This window comes from Schistocerca piceifrons, chromosome 2 (genome assembly GCF_021461385.2).
Source record: "Schistocerca piceifrons isolate TAMUIC-IGC-003096 chromosome 2, iqSchPice1.1, whole genome shotgun sequence".
Lineage (NCBI taxonomy): Eukaryota > Metazoa > Arthropoda > Insecta > Orthoptera > Acrididae > Schistocerca > Schistocerca piceifrons.
Window position 1 is genome coordinate 744,951,136 of NC_060139.1, and position 22,869 is coordinate 744,974,004.

Sequence of the window (22,869 nt, forward strand, 5' to 3'; positions counted from 1 at the left end):
CGCAAACTAAAGCAGACATTAGGATCCCAGAAGCTTAGTGATGTCAGACCCTTGGAGGAAGAGGAAGATTGACAGAGGAAGCTATTGATAGATTGCAGAGAAATACAAGAAGCATTGAGCATATGAGGAGAGCAGTATGGACATTACTTTTTCATACTGCATCAACAAATGAGCACCCACAACATGCACTGTGCCCCACAGGTGATGACTCATGGTGTAAATACCAATCAGGAAAGGAATATGCCCATAAAAACAGTTTGCCAAATCCTGTAATTGATGTAATTAAGCCCATATGAGATTTATCACAGCCAGTTTATTGGAAAAGTGTTTACATGAGAAAACACAAAATCCAAATGAAAGTGTAAATAATTTAATTTGGATTAGGATTCCCAGAGAAAAACATTGCACTTTTGAGTGTAGGATGCAGTGGCAACAAACAATGAAGGAAACATTATCAAATGTGATGTGCTGAAACGTTTAGGTTTCCAACCAGGACAACGACATTTCCACAATGCGCCTAACTGATGGAGAAAGACTAAGAGGTGCAGGAAGAAGAGACAAAATCCTACAATATGCAGCAAAATGGAAGAAAAGACCAGTGAAAAGGAAAGTAACACTGGAAAAAGAAGAGGATGCTGATAATCCATCATATGGGGCAGGAATGTATTAAAAACCTTGGGAAGCCATTTCTAAAACTTTAAAATTTTGATCTTTGAGGAATATTTTCTCAAAAACTGCTAACAGTATATCAATGAAGTTTATACACAATATTGTTTACTTCTTTTCCTTCATTTTTATTGTAAAAAAATATTATATAATCCAAGCATTATAGAAGAAAAAGTGCAAAATGTTAGAGAAAAAATAAGCATCTGTTTAAAAAAATTGTAAAACACAAACCAATAAATATTTCTTAACGTGGCATTATAACTTTGTAGAGAAATATTCACTGAACATGTAGTCCAAATTTCAGAGCAATATGTTTAATGGTTTTAGAAAAAATGTTTCTTTTATTTGCTAAAATTAACATGGAGGAGATGGATCGTTCCGGCTCCCCTTGAATACGGTGGCATGCTTAACTCTCAGTGCAGGTAAGAGTCATTTCATTCAAACAGAAGTAAACTTTATAGGACAAATAATTAGCAAGGAACAAATAAAGACTCCTCTACATTTAATATCAACAGTTCGTGACTTTGTACCACCACAGACCACAAAACACTTAAAATCTGTTTTGGTCTCTTTAATAACTGTAGGAAATTCATAAGAGATTTTGCACGAATTGCCAAGCTTTTGAAACATCTATTAAGAAAAGGAGCTAAATTTGAGTGGTCAGTAGTGTGGCAAGTCACATTCGAGAAATAGAAGCGTGCTTTAGTATATAGGCCTGTATTTGTATTTCCTATTCTGCAATACAAGCAATAGGGCAATGGGATGCGTTTTGAGCCAAATCAGGGATAATACGGAACACCCAGTGGCTTATGCATTAGGACAGTTGAATAAAGCAGAACAACTATTCAGCAGTTCGCCAGGTGCAAGTCTTTCGATTTGACGCCACTTCAGTGACTTGCACATTGATGGAAATGAAATAATGATGATTAGGAGAACACAACACCCAGTCCGAGCAGAGAAAATCTCCAACCCAGCCAGGAATCAAACCCAGGCCCTTCGGATTGACATTCTATTGCGCTGACCACTCAGCTACCGGGGCGGACATTATTTATGGTGTTACCTACTTTCACTGTTACTTGTATGGACAAACGTAGTCACTGATCATACTTCCATTGGGAAGTGGCTCCTGTGACAGAGGCCCTTCCTGTGGATTAAAACAGTGGGCATTGAAATTAAGTGAGTTTAATTATGAGGTAGTGCATAAACCTATCAAAACACACAATCACGCAGACACGTTCAGTAAAAAAATTGGAGCTCTGCAGGCACTAGGCAAAAGCTTGGTTAGAATGGCAGAAAGTGCAAGCAACAGACATAGATGGACAAGCTTTTAGGTCACAGCATAGCGGTTTTCAGTGATAAAGTACGAAGTGTGGACCATGCATAGTGGTTCCTGCATTGTTCAGAAACAAAGTTTTGCAACAGGCTCTTGACCACTTGTTGGCAAGTCATGGAGGCCAAAGGACAACAGACAGAAGTGCAGCAGAAAAGTTTCATGGAGAACCAGAAAGCAAGATGTTGACTAATATGTGAAAGACTGTGTGCCATCCCCGTCAAGAGCAAATTTAAGTCACCAATGCATACCCCACTGCAAAGGTTACAGGAAGTGACAAAGCATTTTGAAATGCTTGGTTTAGATATTCTTGGACCTTTCAAAACAACAGCAGCTGGTAACAAGCAAATTCTAATGATTATAGATCATTTTTCCCAGTTCATGGCAATGATAGCAATTCCGGATCAGCAAGCAACAAAACTTGTAAATGTGATGCTTAATAATTGGATACTAACATTTTTATAAAATGAATAGTTGCTACTCACCATATAGCAGAGATGCTGAATCAGAGATAGGCCGAACTAAAACACCGTCAGAAAGTGAGCTTTCAGTCAATGGCCCAAACTGGCCCCAACAGATACTATTCTCGAGTGTGTGTGTGTGTGTGTGTGTGTGTGTGTGTGTGTGTGTGTGTGTGTGTGTGTGTGTGTGTGTGTATAGTCTATTTCCGATAAAGGCCCTTAGTCTGAGAGCTCACTTTCTGACAGTCTTGTAGTTGCGCCTATCTGCAATTCAGCATCTGCGCTATATGGTGAGTAGCAAGTATCCTTTTCATAGTGTAACATTACATTCCATCCTGGATTTTCCACTGTTTAATTTTGGATACTAACATATGGTGTTCTTGATACTACACTCCTGGAAATGGAAAAAAGAACACATTGACACCGGTGTGTCAGACCCACCATACTTGCTCCGGACACTGCGAGAGGGCTGTACAAGCAATGATCACACGCACAGCACAGCGGACACACCAGGAACCGCGGTGTTGGCCGTCGAATGGCGCTAGCTGCGCAGCATTTGTGCACCGCCGCCGTCAGTGTCAGCCAGTTTGCCGTGGCATACAGAGCTCCATCGCAGTCTTTAACACTGGTAGCATGCCGCGACAGCGTGGACGTGAACCGTATGTGCAGTTGACGGACTTTGAGCGAGGGCGTATAGTGGGCATGCGGGAGGCCGGGTGGACGTACCGCTGAATTGCTCAACACGTGGGGCGTGAGGTCTCCACAGTACATCGATGTTGTCGCCAGTGGTCGGCGGAAGGTGCACGTGCCCGTCGACCTGGGACCGGACCGCAGCGACGCACGGATGCACGCCAAGACCGTAGGATCCTACGCAGTGCCGTAGGGGATCGCACCGCCACTTCCCAGCAAATTAGGGACACTGTTGCTCCTGGGGTATCGGCGAGGACCATTCGCAACCGTCTCCATGAAGCTGGGCTACGGTCCCGCACACCGTTAGGCCGTCTTCCGCTCACGCCCCAACATCGTGCAGCCCGCCTCCAGTGGTGTCGCGACAGGCGTGAATGGAGGGACGAATGGAGACGTGTCGTCTTCAGCGATGAGAGTCGCTTCTGCCTTGGTGCCAATGATGGTCGTATGCGTGTTTGACGCCGTGCAGGTGAGCACCACAATCAGGACTGCATACGACCGAGGCACACGGGGCCAACACCAGGCATCATGGTGTGGGAAGCGATCTCCTACACTGGCCGTACACCACTGGTGATCGTCGAGGGGACACTGAATAGTGCACGGTACATCCAAACCGTCATCGAACCCATCGATCTACCATTCCTAGACCGGCAAGGGAACTTGCTGTTCCAACAGGACAATGCACGTCCGCATGTATCCCGTGCCACCCAACGTGCTCTAGAAGGTGTAAGTCAACTACCCTGGCCAGCAACATCTCCGGATCTGTCCCCCATTGAGCATGTTTGGGACTGGATGAAGCGTCGTCTCACGCGGTCTGCACGTCCAGCACGAACGCTGGTCCAACTGAGGCGCCAGGTGGAAATGGCATGGCAAGCCGTTCCACAGGACTACATCCAGCATCTCTACGATCGTCTCCATGGGAGAATAGCAGCCTGCATTGCTGCGAAAGGTGGATATACACTGTACTAGTGCCGACATTGTGCATGCTCTGTTGCCTGTGTCTATGTGCCTGTGGTTCTGTCAGTGTGATCATGTGATGTATCTGACCCCAGGAATGTGTCAATAAAGTTTCCCCTTCCTGGGACAATGAATTCGCGGTGTTCTTATTTCAATTTCCAGGAGTGTATAATTACAGATCAGAGTACAAATTTTATGAAGCATTGTGTTGTCTGCTTTGTATCCAAAAACTTTGCACTAGTCCTTTCCATCCACAAGCAAATCACCATATTGAACTGGTTTACCATACAATTTCTAAGATAAACCATTATGTGAATAGTGAACATGATAACTGGGATACATATTCACAATATGTACTCTCAGCATATAATTCAAAATCACAAAGTAGTACAGGCTTTTCACGTTATGAGTTTGTATACGGTAGAAAGACACCACCCTCTTTCGAGATTGTGAAACTTAAATTAGATGCCAATGACAAATCAGTGAATAAATTCACAAAACGGATTAGAGAAATTGGTAGAAGGTCAAATGAGCAAATACAAAATGCACTCCAGCATCAAGAAAAGACAGGGAACCAATGAAGAAATTGCCGCAATATCGAGTATGTCAGTGGGGTTTGATAACTAATCCATACAAGCCAAAAGGAAGAAAAAAAAAATTAATTAGATACCAGGGTCCACATCAAGCAATAGGGATGACATCACCAGTGAATCTGAAGGTAAAGTTTCCAACAAAAACATTGTTTATTCATGTAGGCCAAGTCAAACCCTTCAGTGGAGTGGTGGGTGCTCTGCCAACAGATTCCAAAACAACACGTGGTATGCAATAAAGGCTTTAGGAAGGTGAAGAAGTAGTAGTTAAAACTGCACAGGATTCACGTAACATACCATATGCACTGTGTGGTATTCAGTAGTATTTTGTTATGCACTGAAGCTAAGAGGGAAGGAAAATGATGGGGAATTCCTTTCTCTCATGTGGCGTGCCAGCAAAGGTGGCCAACAAGAATGCAGTAATTTTGCTGCTCCTTCAGCTTGCAGGGAGTGGAATAGGAGGTGAATAGCGGAACCAACTCAGGGGAAAGTTAACAGTATTTTACGACGTCAGTTGTCTATGTGTGAACAGATGTAGTGTCACTATATGCATCAATTCATTTTCTGATAGAATTCTTAGATTCCCAGTATCAATGTTTCATTACAACTCTTACCAGTGATATGGAGCACAATAGGGAAATAGATACAAGTTTGCACTAGTGCAGTAATGAATTTAAGAGAATAGAGAAACATATCCACTGATGTCCAGAGAAAAGTTACGGACTGCCTGCTGATCTGGACTGACATGCGCGCATGAGAGGTAGCATTGTTCCTAGGAAAATTCAAAGCACCAGAATGTCCTTTAGAAGATAATCCTTACCCACATTTCCAAGGAATGGGAGTACATTGGATTATTCGTTATTTGTTCTGGTGATCATATTTCTGAAATGATACAAAAAAGGAAAGCTATGGGACATTTACAAAATGTAGTTAAAAAACAGTGGAATCTCAACAAATGCAATGGTTTGCAATATAACCGGAACAACTTTTCACTTACCTGCAACAGTTTCAGGTATAACAGTAATGAAGGTGACACACCCTTTGCTGTTTTAGCCACAGAAGCAATTACAGGTACTGCCAGCCCAAAACCTAACATTTTATATCATTTGCTCAATAGACCAATTAACAGCATCATAGAAGGGGCAGATTTCTGCAGAACACGTTGTCACCTGATATAAAACCTCTGAACACCTCAAGCTCATTCTCAGAGTTCGGCCATTTTATTTGCAATGAAAGCCTAGTTCTATTAAGGGGAGACGGAAGGCAAGTGGGCTTCAAAAATTTGATTTTTAGATTTCAGAATATTTGAAATGCCTGGTCTTTCCTATGTGAAACAGTTCTTGTTTTATATAAACATGACAATTTTTTGTGAGATATAACGATTTTCCTGACGCTCTGTGCAATCTGGCATTTAAATTTCATGCCTTCCTTTTTGTGCCATGCAGAGATAATACACAGCATTCTTTTACTCCTTGTATATTATTTCGTGCTTCTATTGTTTTACTGCTTCAATGTTTCCTACCCTGTATCTACTATCGATACTTGATTTTCCAATTGTGTTTGTTATTGTTTTCGAGTGCTAATGGTTGTACTTAGTGAAGTTTGTTGTGAGTGAAGTTTGTGTTGATTTGTATTTTCTTTGGTTCTGCGTGTTTTCATAAAAAGTCCACGAATAAAGAAATTCTCGCCTAAACTAAAATTCAGAGGAAATAAATACATAAAGGTAAATTAGGCTAGTGGGTCAAAGGACCCAAGAATGTTAGACATAACGAAAATCAGCACATCAAGAAAGAAACTGCAGTGTCTTCAAGGCATTTCCTCCCGGTCAGCTTGTGGAGATGAACATTTGTTTGGAAATATTATGGTGAACCTTAGCATGCTCTGTTATTTCATTTCCAAAAATACTGTGTGCAGAATATGTGGTGGGGACATATCTTTGGGTGAGAACTAGCGTCTTCGTAAAGGGATTGTGTAGAACCTGACATTGAGTTGTACAAAACGTGGTGCAGTTGCTACAGCAATGACATCAAAAGTGGCAAATAGTAATTTATATGAGAACAACGTAAGGCTAGTTTATGGTCTCAGATCTACTGGTAAAGGGATGGAGGTTGGCAAACTCTTGTGTGCATTACTTGACACTCCAAATCCTCCTGCAAAATTTATAACTTACAATAATGTTATTGGTACTGCTGTTGCTGAAGTTTGTAACATCTCAATGAAGGAAGCAGCTGAAGAAGTATTCAAGGAAAGTGATGACAGTGAAAGCAGTGATATTTGTGCATGTTTTGATGGCAGCTGACAGAAACGTGGACACACTTCACTAAATGGTGTTGTGACAGCTACATCATATGATACTAGCATATAGAGATTCTAAGCAAGTACTACAAAACTTGTGGCAGTGTAACTGAGAAAGAGCATGAACATAACTGTCAGATGAATTATACTGGTCCAAGTGGTGGGATGGAAGTAGCAGGAGTTCTCAGGATTTTTAATCGTTTAGTGGCAAAAAGAGGTGTCAAATACACACAGTATTTAGGGGACAGTGACAGCAAGGTTTATGACTGGGTACATGCAGAACAACCCTATGATCCTAATGTCAATTTCTAAATTAGAGTGCATTGGACATGTCCAGAAGAGAATGGGGTCCAGGTTGAGAAGATCATTGAAAGGAAAGTCAAAAATAGTATTGGAAGATGGTAAGAAGATAGGTGGTAAAGGTCGCCTGACAAATGTTGAAACAGATAGATTACAGAATTATTATGGCTTGGCCATAAGAAGAAATGTAGGGAATTTAGAAAACAGGAAAAAAGCTGTATGGGCTATCTTTCTCCATAAGCTTTCCACAAATGAAATTCCAGAGCAAGGTCTTTGCCTGTATGATCCTGACACTTGGTGCAAGTACAGGAGAAGCACCAGATATGTCCACAAACATTCTTTACCTGCATGAGTAATGAATGAAATTAAACTCATATTTAGAGACCTTTGTAAAGATATCTTTTTGAAGAAATGTCTTCATGGGAAAACTCAAAATGTAAATGAATGTGTTGAATTCTGTCATTTGGAACCGGTTACTGAAAACTGTATTTGTTCAGCTTACAACTCTCACATTTGGTGTTTATGATGCAATTTTATGCTTCAATGATGGTGTAAATAGAAAACTGGATGTTTTGGAATTATTGGGCATAAAATCTAGTAGAAATACTGCAAAAGCCTTGATGCAAATAGATAAAGAGAGAAGCCGCAAAGCAGACATTGCTAATTTAAAACGCACAAAAGGAGCCATACATAAAAGACGAGGGACCAAGAGAAGAAAAGAAGACCACTATGATTCAGATGATGCTCAGTATAGTACAGGAAAATATTAGTGGTAAGTGATTTTCATCAATAACTATACTAGAATTGTAATATTAAACAGTAAATGGATTTTTCTCAAAACTACCCTTTTTTTACTTTCAGGTACCATTATTTGATAAACTAATGGGGTTAGAAACATGAAATTTGGTCAATTTGTACTGCAGATGGTAATCAGTTATTACAAGTAAACTGAGAACCACCAAACAATCAGTAACTGTTTTATAATAATTAATGTACAAAAAAAAGTTAAATTTTACTAGTGAAAGAAAAAAAAATTTTTCCTTCAAAACCATATAAGGTATTATGTTCATTTTACTTGTAAATTGAGGCATATATGTTATATATACACAGTAAAAATTTCATTGTTTTATCACTTATAGTTCTTTTGAAAAGTGTGCCCATTCAAAGGGTAAAATAGCATTGGCAGAATAGGGATAAAAATTGCCTTCCATCTCCCCTTATGTTGCATGATGCTCTGGTGAATTCAACAAGTGTCTACAAGCTGCCTCTGATCTGGAGTCCACTGCTGCAAACCCACAGCTGTCAAGCCACGGAAGAGGTTTATGATTTGCAAGCCGCAGTCCTGATGATCACAACGGTGATGGAGTGAGGACCGGACCAATCTTCTGTGGATGAAGAACCAATCTGCCCATCTGCAAGCTGTTCACCTTAAGACACTGGGTGTGTCTTTCACCATTTTTGAGGCACTACAAGTGCCACCATCAGCTGAATGCTGGGACTGCCACTTGGGCTGTCCATTGTGTTTCTGATGGATATTCCACCTGAATAACAGATGATGACAGAAGCATACAGGTTTCTGGGACTCAGCCTAAATGCAGCTTCACTCTACAAGAGCACTGAGGGCCTGACAAATGTCCACATCCATGCCAGGCTGCAGGGATGCACAGCCAATGCAACCTCCCGTGACGGGAGCCACGGCACTGTCCGTAGGGGGACCCGTGCTCAGCAAGTTCCTCCCTAGGCACTGACATGGCACCTCACGCTTTCAAGCAGGGCAAACTCTACACGGTCGATGCTAGGCAGTGCCGGTAAGAAGAAGGAGGGATTGTAAAATTCTCACCAATAAATGTCTATTAATTAAATGATGTTTCTTAGTGCCCCAGCACTTTACAGGATCATTAACCCCTGCTCTTCATTCAAACTCCTGATAAGAACACAACTCCGGCTCAGGTTGTAATAACACACACTGAATCAAACTGATCTCACAGAAGTTAATGGTAAAACTCTGAGATTTCTTGACAATAGAAAAAGGCTGGATTCCCATATAATGCTGAAGTGTGATGTTAAATCTTGAAAGGATACACGGTAGGTTCTGATGACTGTGGGTTTCATGTTCATTTTTCTGACAAAAGGTGTACCTATGTATGCAGATATGTAAAATTCAACTGCAAACAATTATAGAAACCTCTGACTCAAACAGTCTAAAAGGCTTCTCGATATGTCAGATATATATGGAAAGGAAGATGTTGCAGAAAACGAACATCTATTAATATTGATTTTGAGGAGGATGGTCAACGTGGCTGTATGAATCAAGATGTAGTTATAAGCAATGAAAATGTTAGCGACCATTTGTATGCAGGGTGTATACGTGGACAAGGAAAAAAAAATCCCGGATTTCCCAGTTAAAACTGCACTTTCTCCCGGGTGACAGTATATTTTCCCTTATCAATCCTTTGAATGGTTATGGTTTTATACACGGGCGTACAATTTCCCGGCACTTTAGAAAATGAAAATCAGGGAAAAAGACACGTTTTGGAAATATCTTTGATGTGCAGCAACATGTACGCTGCGTATTTTCGTATTACGAAAGTATACATTGGAATTCCACCAAACACCGCATGTTACTTTCCCAATCATTGAAATCGAGATTTCGATGCACTTTTGTAAGCCGTTCATAGCTCATGTCACGTGATCTCACCAGCCGATGACAGCGGATATTCATAGCATAGGACACGTGATGCAGTCAGCCAACAGCAACATCACTGTTAAGTTGCACGAACACACAAACAGCAAAAGTTAATAGTTTAAATTAATATTCATAGTGTTGCTACAAGAAAAGCAAAGCTTTCACATATAATATTGGTCTCAAGCTGCAAGAGAAGCTAAGCATTCTCATATACTGTTGATCTTTTTTGCACGCGTTACACTTTAAGATATATCACACAAATGTGCCAGGAAAATTTTTAATAATGACATAAATGTCTGATCTTCAGGGTTCGAAATTGTTCTAAATGGCTCTTCATCAAAAAGTTGATTGTTAAATGAGAATCTAACGCTCCGTGATTTAATAAATTCATGGTACATTCTTGCACATAGTTCAACTTACGTAAAAGGATATTTTTGAAAGTAACTCTTTTTCAAACCACTATTCGCAATATTTTTCTGCGACCTGTTAGAAATAGGTTCGTTTCAGCAGTTGCCAGAGAGCGCATATAACAGGTGACACCACGCTTGGATACCTATCATGATGTAGGAAGCCCGTATGTACGTACGTGTTGAACATTGAAAGATCATACATTATGTCATAAAAGAAACAAGACATCAGAGGATACTGCAAGAGCATCAGAATTTCGTGAACCATATTAAAATGTGCACATTCGTATGTCCAGATTCCCAATGAAGTAGACCTCGACCTGATATTAAGCTTTTGAATGTGGTTTTCGGGATGAAAATTTTCTTGGAGCACTTGAAATGCACCGAACAGTTGAAACTAGCCAGTACTGTGGAATTAAACATTTCGTTTCAAATACATTGACTGCCTCTGCGGAAAAGGTTAACAAAAGTCAAATTTCTTTAGCAAATAGACACAAAAATAACTTCATTGTTCTGCAAGGCGATTAATGCTCGACTGTCAGAAACGTAGAAATAAAATAAAATATGAAACTAATGATATATTTTAGCCTTCTGTAATTACGTGAATGTGTTTTAATTCACTTGCTGGCTCCCGGCCACAGATATCTGTTTTGTTTTTATTTCGCTTGAGAGTAAACGAAGGGGAAACAGCAAAATCACTAAATGTAAACACGGGTCACGTGGAGACTACCCACTATAACTCAAACTGCTCTGTGCATCAGCACAGGACCAATGACATTTGCGAACCGGGTCAATACTTAAAAAAATCGAATTTTCAAAATATGTTCATCTTGTAGGGCACATCTTTCTGAAAAGTCTGAAACATAAAACATATGTATTCGAGGAAATGTAAGACATATTATTTGGTCTTAAGTATGCCAACGTGCAGTGCCACGCCTCTTCTTAAAGCATTTTTCTAACGGCACGTCCAAACTATATTCAGGAGAGTGGAAATTGATATGTACTGTGGTGCCTCTCCTGCTCCTAGTCGGCCGGTTTGACAGCCTGCCCTCTATCTTTTTTAAAATCTTCAGAAAATCTGAACTCTTTATTGCCTATTAGTTAATAACTTGCTGTTCTGTGTGACATAAAATTAAATATAAGATATATAAAACCAATACTGAGTCTGCAGCTCGTGGTCGTGCGGTAGCGTTCTCGCTTCCCGCGGCCGGGTTCCCGGGTTCGATTCCCGGCGGGGTCAGGGATTTTCTCTGCCTCGTGATGACTGGGTGTTGTGTGCTGTCCTTAGGTTAGTTAGGTTATAGTCCTAAGTTCTAGGGGACTGATGACCATAGATGTTAAGTCCCATAGTGCTCAGAGCCATTTGAACCATTTTTTTGAACCAATACTGACAAGAGATTAGCAAGAAATTACACATTTCTTCAAACCTTAGCTCCTAGCATTTTTTCCCTCTCTAATCTTGTTACAGCTTTATGGCGTGCTTTCCTTTCTGCGAAAGAATCTATTACCTCATCAAAGTTCGTCAAACGTTTTGCTACATGAAAAATCGAAATGTCGTTATCTAATACTGAAAAGCTGTTAACACAAATATATACCCAATACTGGTGTGGTTTCTCGATCTGATTACATCTATTTTGTCACTGTCTGCTAGATAAAACAAAACAGGCCTTTCTAATATGGCAGCAACTTTGCTACGCACCAAATAAACGAGACTGTTTTGGCACAAATGGCCATTTTTATTATACAACAGAATATAATCCATGAAGTACCAATATCAAATGCCAATTAGGCCTACTACAAGCAAAAAGCTTTATGTTAGGAAATAGTTTCACATTTCATTCATACGCACCAGCTTCTGAAGCATGAGATCGAAAAGTAGCGTTACGAAATTTTTATATAAATTTGGAATCGTCTTATTCTTCCATAATTTGTGCGATGTCCCCGTTTCTTCTCCTTCTTTGTCCTAACAAACAATCTTGTCATCACCAATTCTGTAGCTATTGCTGCCATTGCCAAAATTTGTTCGCCGATTAACTTCTCTAACCCTGCCAGAATCACAGGTTTAGTTATCCCGCGATTATTTTCCGGTTAGGCGTTATTACGTGTTCGAAAAACACGTTTTCCGCCTTACTTCCAGAATAGAATTTCCATGGCTGCTAGCCGGGGACTGTACTACTGGTCCTTACTAGTGTAGCAATCTGGCCAAAAATTTTCTGTCAAAATTTCATTTTCTTGGATACACCGAGAAAATGTATGTGTGAAATCTTATGGGACTTAACTGCGAAGGTCATCAGTCCCTAAGCTTACACACTACTTTAACCTAAATTATACTAAGGACAAAAACACACACCCATGCCCGAGGGAGGACTCGAACAGCCGCCGAGAAGATAATACGTAACCTTTTGTACCTGTTATTCTTTTCGTTTATTTCCATTCTGATTGTCTGAATCCAAGGATTTTGCTAGTAATTATAACAATGCTGATCATTCGCAAACACAATCAACCGCATAATCAGACAGCGATTGGCCGTCATCCGTTCGACTTTACTCCCTCAGCTCGTATAGCACCGTCCCCTTTTGTCTGCGGAAAGTTTATTTATAGATGCGATGAGGATTCTCCTGACAGAGACATCACGTACACTACGCATGCATTCAAAAGTCAACTTATGATTCATTCAGAAATCAACTTAAAATGTGTTCAAAAATGTTCAAAAACCAACAGGGAAGCGTTTCAAAATCATATGAATAATGGATGGACAAAAGTGCGCTGGATGCTAGGCGCTTTGTGAAACAAGTTGTTTTCCTTCAAGAATATGAATTAGGGCCCCCCCCCCCCTCCCCTTTTGCCGGTAGCATCTTGCTGCGACTGCTTGCACAGCCAACAGCCACATTTCTGTAGCCAGAAGCGGGAGAATATACTCCTCAAACGTGACTCAACTGCGCATGCGCATGAGCCTGTTCACAACTGCTAAAACAAATCGAATGTAAACAGTTGCAACTTCACGCTCATTGGAGGCAATCTGCTGTTATGAAGCACTGCACAGTCTTCCTAAAGCCTTTGACACATTTTCAATTGGCAGATGCTTGCATGAACACTGTGCGTCGTCGTCGTACATGGCGCATTTCCTTTGCAAATTAAGTTATTTCTGTTTTTTTCTCTCATTTATGTTTTATTGTTGACGTATTATTCTGCAGTAGTGGGATACAGTAATATCCTTTGTTAGCGTATCGTTTCCTACCAGTCAAAATTACAAAAATTTAACTGAAAACTAAAACAATGAAAAATTCCCGGAATTCCTAAAATATCCCGGGTTTTTTCTGGTTTTCTCCCGGATGAAAAAAATTCCCGGGTTTTTCCCGGATCTCCCGGTTGTTCCGGGTCGTATACACCCTGGTATGACACTGAAGGAGAGCAACTCTGAAGCAAGAAATGAACTTTAAGTAATCCACAATTTATGTCAATGGCGAAATTTGGAACAACCCTCATGTTACTGTGAGGATTCAACACATTAACCAAGAATAGTGGTTCTCTGTGAGATTCCAAGGAATTATAAATAAGAAGTGAGATGAAAAATTCTGAAGAAAGCAATGAAGAAAGAAAAGAATTCGCAGAAGAAAAATAAAACATAAGAACTAATTTTTACAACTAAAACAAATAGGGTGATCAAAAATCAAAGGGATTTTGCTATAAAATTAAATGTACATAAGGAAGCAGTTTGATACATAAGGCTCAATTGGTGGCAAAAGGATAAATACAATGATTTGGACTATATTACGTTGATATATTTAGCCCTGCAGCAAGATTTGCAATGCTGAGAGTCCTGCTGAGTGTTGCAATTCAACGTGATTGGTATATAAGGCAATATGATGTAAAGACATCGACTGTCAATGGTAATTTGAAGCAGGAAATTTAGATGTCAATTACTGAAGAGTCTGTATGGTTTAAAGCAAACCTTATAATGCAGGTACAAATTTCTTGTTACATATCTTAGTGAACATGATTTATGGGAGAGATGTTCGGATCCATGCGTGTTCTATAGTGAGGGTCTGGCACTACTGTTTTGTGATGGATTGGTTGTGGGCTCTACTGATGCAACAGCTAAATCTGTTGAACAGTTGGCCGAATGTTTGTGGGTCACTGAGGATGGTGTTGGTTGTTTTCTGGGCTTACAAACCAAGAAGTCCGACAGCTGTATTCGTTAAAGTACTTTTATCTTTGAAGGTTTGTCAACTGATGTTATAGAACATCTTCGTTTGTTGTGTTGTGTTGTGTTGGCTATACTTTGGACATTTGACGGGTTTTCCAATATTGTCATACTTTTCAGGTTTTAAAATAAATGTTTTAGTTTATAAATGGCCTATTGTGCTTTACCAATGACTTCAATGGATCACCAGATCTGAAACTGAATTTTTAAAAGTTCTTCCCTGTAACTGCTCTAAAGTGCTTCCATTTCAATTTTACTCTTTATAACTGGAAGAATAATAAAATTGTAGAAGCAAATGTAGCTCTTCGTTCTCTATTACTACAGAGCAATGAAGCTAAATGAACTATGTTGAAGCTGTTGCACCATTAAAGCTATAAAAAAGCTTCTGATGGTGACATGCTCTCAGGTAAATGTCTATAGAGATCTCCTAGTCCTCCTCCACCAACACCAACATTCTGGGTAACAGTATCTACAGTATGACTAGCAGTGAAACAAGTTTGTATGGCCATATGAAACCAGTTTTTCCCAGTTCATTTACCATCACTAACTACCGTTTCTTGATTTAACGAAACCACTACTGAAATGAATGTGGAAAGTGGTTTCTCAATCTAGGTAAGATGTAAAGATGAAAATACATGTGTATCCAGTGCCCTCTAAATTCTAACAATATACTCTAAAATTACTAGCAGTATTATTCTATTTTATTCCAAGCAGTTGCTGATACCATCTACGACTCTGGTCATAGATGAGAAATATGATATATGGAAAACAAGCAAATTCACAACTAATACTACTGCCACCAACAAAATCTCCCGGAATACATGGTGAACTGCCACATCAGTTTAGGAGATGTATACCCATTGTAAGAGAACTTTAAGAACCTTTTGTTTGGAGACGTTTGGATTCTTGGGAAAGTATATACTATTACATTTACTCCAGTGCAAGAAGATTGGTTAAATACGTGTCTGAGATGATGAGTTCTACTAACAGAGAAGGATGTAAAATTACCCTGCAAAGTTCTGTAACTTTTAGTCAAACATCTCTTGGCATGTTCAACAGGAATTCCACATCGTGTTTGAAGAAAATCTGAAATTCACCATAAAATAATACTCTATAATCTTCCAAGAATAGCTTTAATATTCAAAATATTAGGCCATCTAACATACTACGTGTGCATGTAAGGTCACTGTAGCCCAACTAGCACTGCTCAGATGCTGGCCCAACAGTCTTCAGCACCGAAGTGTGAAATAATGGGTTTGATATAGCTGCACGTCACAGTCTACATCTACATCTACATCCATACTTCGCAAGCCACCTGACGGTGTGTGGCGGAGGGTACCTTGAGTATCTCTATCGGTTCTCCCTTCTATTCCAGTCTCGTATTGTTCGTGGAAAGAAGGATTGTCAGTATGCTTCTGTGTGGGCTCTAATCTCTCTGATTTTATCCTCATGGTCTCTTCGCGAGATATATGTAGGAGGGAGCAATACACTGCTTGACTCTTCGGTGAAGGTATGTTCTCGAAACTTCAACAAAAGCCCGTACCGAGCTACTGAGCGTCTCTCCTGCAGAGTCTTCCACTGGAGTTTATCTATCATCTCCATAACGCTTTCGCTATTACTAAATGATCCTGTAACGAAGCGCGCTGCTCTCTGTTGGATCTTCTCTATCTCTTATATGAACCGTATCTGGTACGGATCCCACACTGCTGAGCAGTATTCAAGCAGTGGGTGAACAAGCGTACTGTAACCTACTTCCTTTGTTTTCAGATTGCATTTCCTTAGGATTCTTCCAATGAATCTCAGTCTAGCATCTGCTTTACCGACGATTAACTTTATATGATCATTCCATTTTAAATCACCCCTAATGCGTACTCCCAGCCCAGCAAAGTCAGGTGCATAGTGTGAATCTGTCTAATGTTGTTTGTGAAATCTATAGAACCTCAAGTGAACATCATCTTTCCTGTGAATAGGTACTTGACGACTTACAGTGGCAATCAACCAGAGCAGTTGCAAAAGGGTGAGTATCTGATGTCTCTATGCACATGTAACATACCATGCAGAATATGCGTCTTTTGCAAACTTGATAGCATAACTGCTGGATTAGTTGCACAATTTAGCTCACACCAATGGTTGCTGGAATGAAACACTCGTCCACAATTGACATCACCCTACTGATGGGCTAAAATTACAAATTATAGCAAAAAATAAAAACATAAGAATCATTTGATGGCATCAATGTTCGAAAAGAATAGTCTTTACAATTAAGATCTGGCACACAGTCCAGTTTGCTGGGGTTTGCAAATCATGTAAGATTTTTTAAAATAATTACATGTACCGGCAATAGTTATCTAAGTTACACACCCCAATAGCCATATCAAACAATAGCAATAAATTATCAGAACAAGTGGTTATTTGTGCCTCAAGCGTCTATCTTCTTTGGCCGTTGTGGTCTAACAGATAGAGCACTAGATTCCAGTTCTCAAGGTCTCAGGTTCAATCTCGGGTAGGAGCGGGGGTTGTTACCTCGTTCCATTCCCTCCAGGACAGCTCAAGGTCCACTAAGCCAGCTCTCAAACTGTGTACTGAGGATCTTTTGGGGTAAACGAGGGCTGAGGTGATGTGCTCACTGCCCTTTGCTTCCTAGTTCCATAGCATATTAAAAGCTATGTTCTATCTGCTGTCATGACAGAAAGACCATTCACAGGCTGAGTGCCACAGACTTTTCAAGTTTCTGAATTATGTCACATCACTGGGACAAAGTTCATCAAAAGCTATTTCCGAAGACTTAGTGTACTTCAGTAAAACTGAGTTAAAGCTTTACAGACCTCACAACTGCTGTATTTTTTAATGGTTTAAAGTCAGTATTTCATATACAATAACGATTTCAAGAAGCAACACAAATGTGCGATTATGAAAGCCCTCCAGTTTAGCGAAACTGCATTTTTCCCCAAGAAACTCATGATGTAAATGACAAAGTATACTACAGTAGTCAGTAGTGTGATACTGATAGGTTGACGATATGTTCATTGCATGGCACCAAACACAGCAAGACTTAGCAATCAAGAATTGTGTTAATACCATCTACACCCACAGTCCTTGAAAACTGATCTGCTGTCTGCAGCTAATGTCTTTGGTTGATTAATAGCTCCTGACAGCACCACCATAATGAAAATTCTTGGAATACAGAGTACATATGTTGCCCTAAAGTATCAGAAAATTAGCTTGTGCATAGGAGTAGAGAGACACTAAAACACATTTAACATATATAACTTGAAGTATCTGTTCATGACATACAAGCAGCAGTTGGTAAATGACCAAATGAATTGTAAGCAGCCTTCTCTGTGTTACAGCTTCACTAACCTGTCTCCTGAACTCCCTTGCTCTGTTGAGAAGCATCTGCTGCTCCAAAATCTCCATCTGCTGAGCTCTTTGGATTTCCAGCGTTGCTCCGATTGCTCCCTCCTGTGGTGCTCCAGAACGAAGTATCCAGCCAAAAGATTTGTTACTAATTTGTGCCACACATTTTGGTATTTTCAACCATTTTCTCAAATATACCACATTGTAACGGTACATTAAACCTGCAGCCTGAAAAATAATAAACACAGATACTGTGCCATTGTGTAAGTAAGTGGAAAAAACTATTCTACTACGAAGGTTTGTCATGAGACACACCATTCATCAAAACAATACCTCTCAGGGGTGGGGAGGGGAGAGGAGAGGAGAGGAGAGGAGAGGGGGGGGGGGGAGGGAGGTAGACTAAGTAACATTTCACAAAATATACACAGAAGTAGCAAAAAACAGACTTACTTCTTTTTTCTCATCTCTGGGGCGACAAGCTTGGACAAACTTTCATGGAACAATAAGTTACAATAAGATAAATCTGCCATCTGGTGGTCAACTCCTGAATTAATGGCAGTCAATTCAAAAGTCAGTCCGAGTTTGTTTTTTTTTTTTTTTTACCTACATGGGATTTACCCCAACTACCTTACAACAACAACAGATTGCTAAACTGTAATTACTTCTGGCGAAAGGCCAATCCCCAACATACAGGATGAGCACAAAGTCTTGCCCTGATTGTAACAATTTATTACAGAATAACTGTTTGACATAATAATTTACATTTGATGCCATTACATAGGTTAGTGTTACTAGTTTTTTTAAGACACGTTAGTAAGCCTCATCGTGTGCTCCCTTGGTAGCTCGGAAAATGTTGAGGCGGTATTCCAGTTCCTGCCAGGTGTCTTGTAACATGTGTTCTGTCACAGTACCCACAGCAGCTTGTATCCTAGCCTTCAGTTCATCATCGTCAGCAACAGGTGTGACGAAGGCTCTGTCCTTGATATAGTCCCAGAAAAAAAAGTCAAGGGGTGTAATGTCTGGAGAGCGGGGTGGCCAGGGTGTTGGACCGTTCCTTCCAGTCCACTGATCCGGGAATGTTTCATCCAGGAAATCATGCACTATCAAAGCCCAGTGGGGGGAAGGGTGCTCCATCTTGCTGGTAAAGTATCCATGGTTGATACTGTTCTAACTGTGGGGCAATGAACTGTTGCAAAACAGTCTAAGTAAATGTTAGCGGCAATTGATTTATCAGCAAAGAGAAATGGCCCAAAAAGCTTGTTATGCATGAGGCCGCACCAAACATTCACTTTTTCACTGTCTCGCTGTAACTGTACAGTAGCATGTGGAGACTGAACCCCATATATGGACATTATGCCTATTTACCATTCCACTGACATGAAAGGTGCATTCATCGGTAAAGCATATGCAATTTAAGTAATCATTAGCACCATCTATCCTGTTGAGAATCTCAGTATCTCAGTTGCAAATTCAGCACATCATTCGGTTGGAAGGCCTGCACGATTTGCACTTCGTAAGCATACAACCTAAGCCTTTCATTAAGAACCTTCATCACACTTGCTTGCGGTATTTGAAGTTCACGTGATGCTTGATGAGTTGATTTAGACAGACTCTGTTGAAACGATTGCCGAAAACGACCAACAGTTGCATCACTCACACGAGGCCTGCCACTTCGAGGACGATCTTCAACACTGCTTGTTTCATTAAACTTTGCGTACCATCGATTTATTGATTTAACGTCAGGAGGGCTGCGTCCATAAGAAGCCCGAAATTTACGCTGAACACTGATGGGCGATTTCGTTTCGTGAAACCAGAGCACATATTACGATTTCTCCTGCTTCGACGCCATTTGGCCAGCAACTAACATGACCTAACAGACCACATCGGTGTTGTGGAGCACTAACGCCATCTATTGGTCGCAACTAGTTACACTAACCTATGTAACGGCATCAAAAGTAACTTATTGTGTCAAACGGTTACTCTGTTATAAACTTTTATAATCAGGGCAAGACTTTGTGCTCACCCTGTATATTCCTTCAGACAGTACATGTCTAATCTGAAATGCTCTTTTATACATATTCATCAATTTGTATCTCTTCCAAGTCAATCTTAAATGAGTGACTATTTCTTATCACTTTTACATTCAAATTCTGTCATTCAGTATAATGTTGGGTGCAATCTTCTCAGAATACTGGAATTTTAGTTTTCCACCCTTCAACTATATAACTAATCATCTCTTCCCACCATTAACAGCTGATACAGTTGAAAAAATCTCAAAATCTAAGTAAACTTCACTTCCACAAATTACTTAGGAAGCTTGAAAATATTAAAACTACAAATTGCAGATAAAACCTGAAAGCCATTCTAGAATTTCTCACTAAAACATCCGAATTCACTACAAAGAATTGAAACATACTCTTGGAACTTTACAAATATCCTGTTGTAATAGTTGCAGTTAACCACAGACATTGAAGTCCACCCACGCCAATGGAATGAGTATACAACTGAGGAAAATTTCGTCCTTTAATTCAATATTTAGGTAAGGTACCTGACAAATACAGAAGTTGCCCAATTAGGTATCATAAAAAGCACACACAAAAAGAAATCTCTATACTCACTATTCCACAAACTGCAGAAATTCCATTTGCAAATGACGAGGAACAAAGTTGTAATCCAAGTAGATATGTCAGAGTTTTTCCAGTAATAGGTATTCCAAGAATATGAGTCTGCGCAACACGAGGGACATCAAAGAAGAAGCTCACAAACAATGGAAATATCAGGCCATACCTAGAAGAGATTTCTGCAAGTTACAAAATAGTAAAAGTTCTCAAATCAGTAAAAAACAAATGCAGCTATACTTCAATCAGAATAACAAAGTGACTGACAGCTAGCTGTTCACATGACAGCTACCATAGCAACACCCAATCAGAGCAGGAGCTTAGTCACATCTTTTGTTCTGTGAACAGTTGTCTATCTTATATGTAAACTGAAGGTGGAGGGGGAGGGGGAACAAAGAAAAGGGAAGGGAAGGGGACTACTGATGTCAGTTGCATTGTGACTGTGCGGAATCAGCAGCAACATGTGAAAATATATGCTGCACCAGGATTCAAACCTGGGATCTCCTGCCTGCTAGGCAGCTGTGTTAACCACTACGCCATCCAGACACAATGTTTATCACAACTGCGCCGACTATCTCAGAACGCCTCTCAGTTGTTACTGTGAGATTCCCACAGGTTGCCACACATAATTGTGCATCCACACTGAAGAAGGCGGATTCATTGTCCGTCGAGATGAATCAATTATATGAATGCATGGTGTCTGTTCTTTCAGACACGTCTTGAGTCCGAATGAACAGACATCACGCATCCATATAGTTGTCAAATTGCAGAGCTACCTCTGTCGTCAGTTACTGGTCAGCTGCTGATGATGGCTGGAGTCTGCAAAATAATTGTTGTGATTAATATTATGTGCTCTGCTTCTCTTTATAGATTTTTTTAAGGAATTTGTGAAAGTAATGTGAAATTACTTAGAAAATGGTATGACTATTAAGATCTTCCAAAGCGAACTCAACAACACACATTAAAAGGGAACGCATTAATGTACTCAATACAGAATCACACTGCTGCCACTACCAAAACCATACTGCACTTGATATAATAGCGAACTGACAACATTGACCCCCCCCTTTTCATGCTAAACTGTCAATCACTTTGTTATTCTAATCCAGGGATACACACACTTATTCAACAGTATTTGGCAAAACATAGTACTACAAATAAAGTAACTTACTAAATGTTGCAGATAACCAAGAATATGCAGCTAGACACATTAAGATACCAATTTCACAACATAACATAATGAGATGTGAATGATTATAAAAAATAATATGAAAAACACACATATCAAAATTTAAAGCTAAAATAGTTAAATAATATCACAAAACTAAGTGGTTTTAGTATTCGTATCAACATTTAGTAGGTAATGAAAATCTTAATTTTTTCCACAATTTTGTTTAGGCTGGTTAGTTGATTGACTGGTGGGTAAGGGAATAAAAACAGAGGTTATCAGTCCCTTGGTCATGACTGTTAATCCAGGGGTAATGATGATCATCAATTTTGTTTATGCTGATTCTACAACTAATGAGTCCACCTCCATAGCAAATTGGTCAGCGCATGTGACTTATGTAGAGAACCTAGGTTCGATTCTGGTAATGACTGGGATTTTTGCTTGGTGGGAGGAGAGGAACAGGTGAACTCAGTCCTGTGGCGTTAACTGAGGAGCTACTTGAGTGAGGAGTAGTGGCTCCGAGATTTGGGAAGGAGAGTGGTTTGCTGACTCTGCACCCCTCCATACTGCATCCAGTGACCCCACTGACAGAGGATGACTCAGCAGTCAGTCAAAACTGATTGGCCCATCAAAACTAGAACATGGAGCTTTGCTTAACTTTTACAATGGATGAGATACTGACATTCATTATACTCAGTTGCTTGACTAACTAGAGACAGTTTGAAATGTAGTTACTGCAAGAATGGATGAGTTACTCACACTCATGAGGTTCAGTTGCATGATAGACAGATTGACAATCAGTCAGCCTTGTGTAGTTACAGCAGTTGTCCACCTCTGGTGCACTATATTACATAATATGAATACACTAAGGTTTCTTTCTTTCTCTCTTTCTCTCTCTCTCTCTCTCTCTCTCTCTCTCTCTCTCTCTCTCCACAACAAAGACTGAAATATAAACCGGACACAAAGCTGATTATGAAAGTTCATTAAAATTTATATCCATTTAATCAACATTAACAAGAATCTCATCTTAAACTACGGGATATGCTACTCAGTTTTGATCAACTACTAGGAGTTGCAAAGTGTCATAGTAAAGTTTCGCAATGTCGCAGTCCAGCTGAAAAATTAAATCCTCCTTTGTACACT

At 39.9% G+C, this 22,869-nt stretch overlaps 1 protein-coding gene across 2 annotated transcripts in view; it reads right to left on the bottom strand.

The window, feature by feature from the left end:
- LOC124776392 (rhomboid-like protein 18) overlaps positions 1-22,869 on the bottom strand; it is a 63,050-nt gene that overhangs the window by 9,463 nt on the left and 30,718 nt on the right. For both annotated transcript variants that reach the window (XM_047251366.1, XM_047251365.1), the window contains exons 5-6: positions 20,559-20,727; positions 17,944-18,168 (exon numbers count right to left, since the gene is read on the bottom strand). In XM_047251366.1, coding sequence (XP_047107322.1) covers positions 17,944-18,168; positions 20,559-20,727 — 394 coding nt within the window. The remainder of the gene's footprint in view (positions 1-17,943; positions 18,169-20,558; positions 20,728-22,869) is intronic.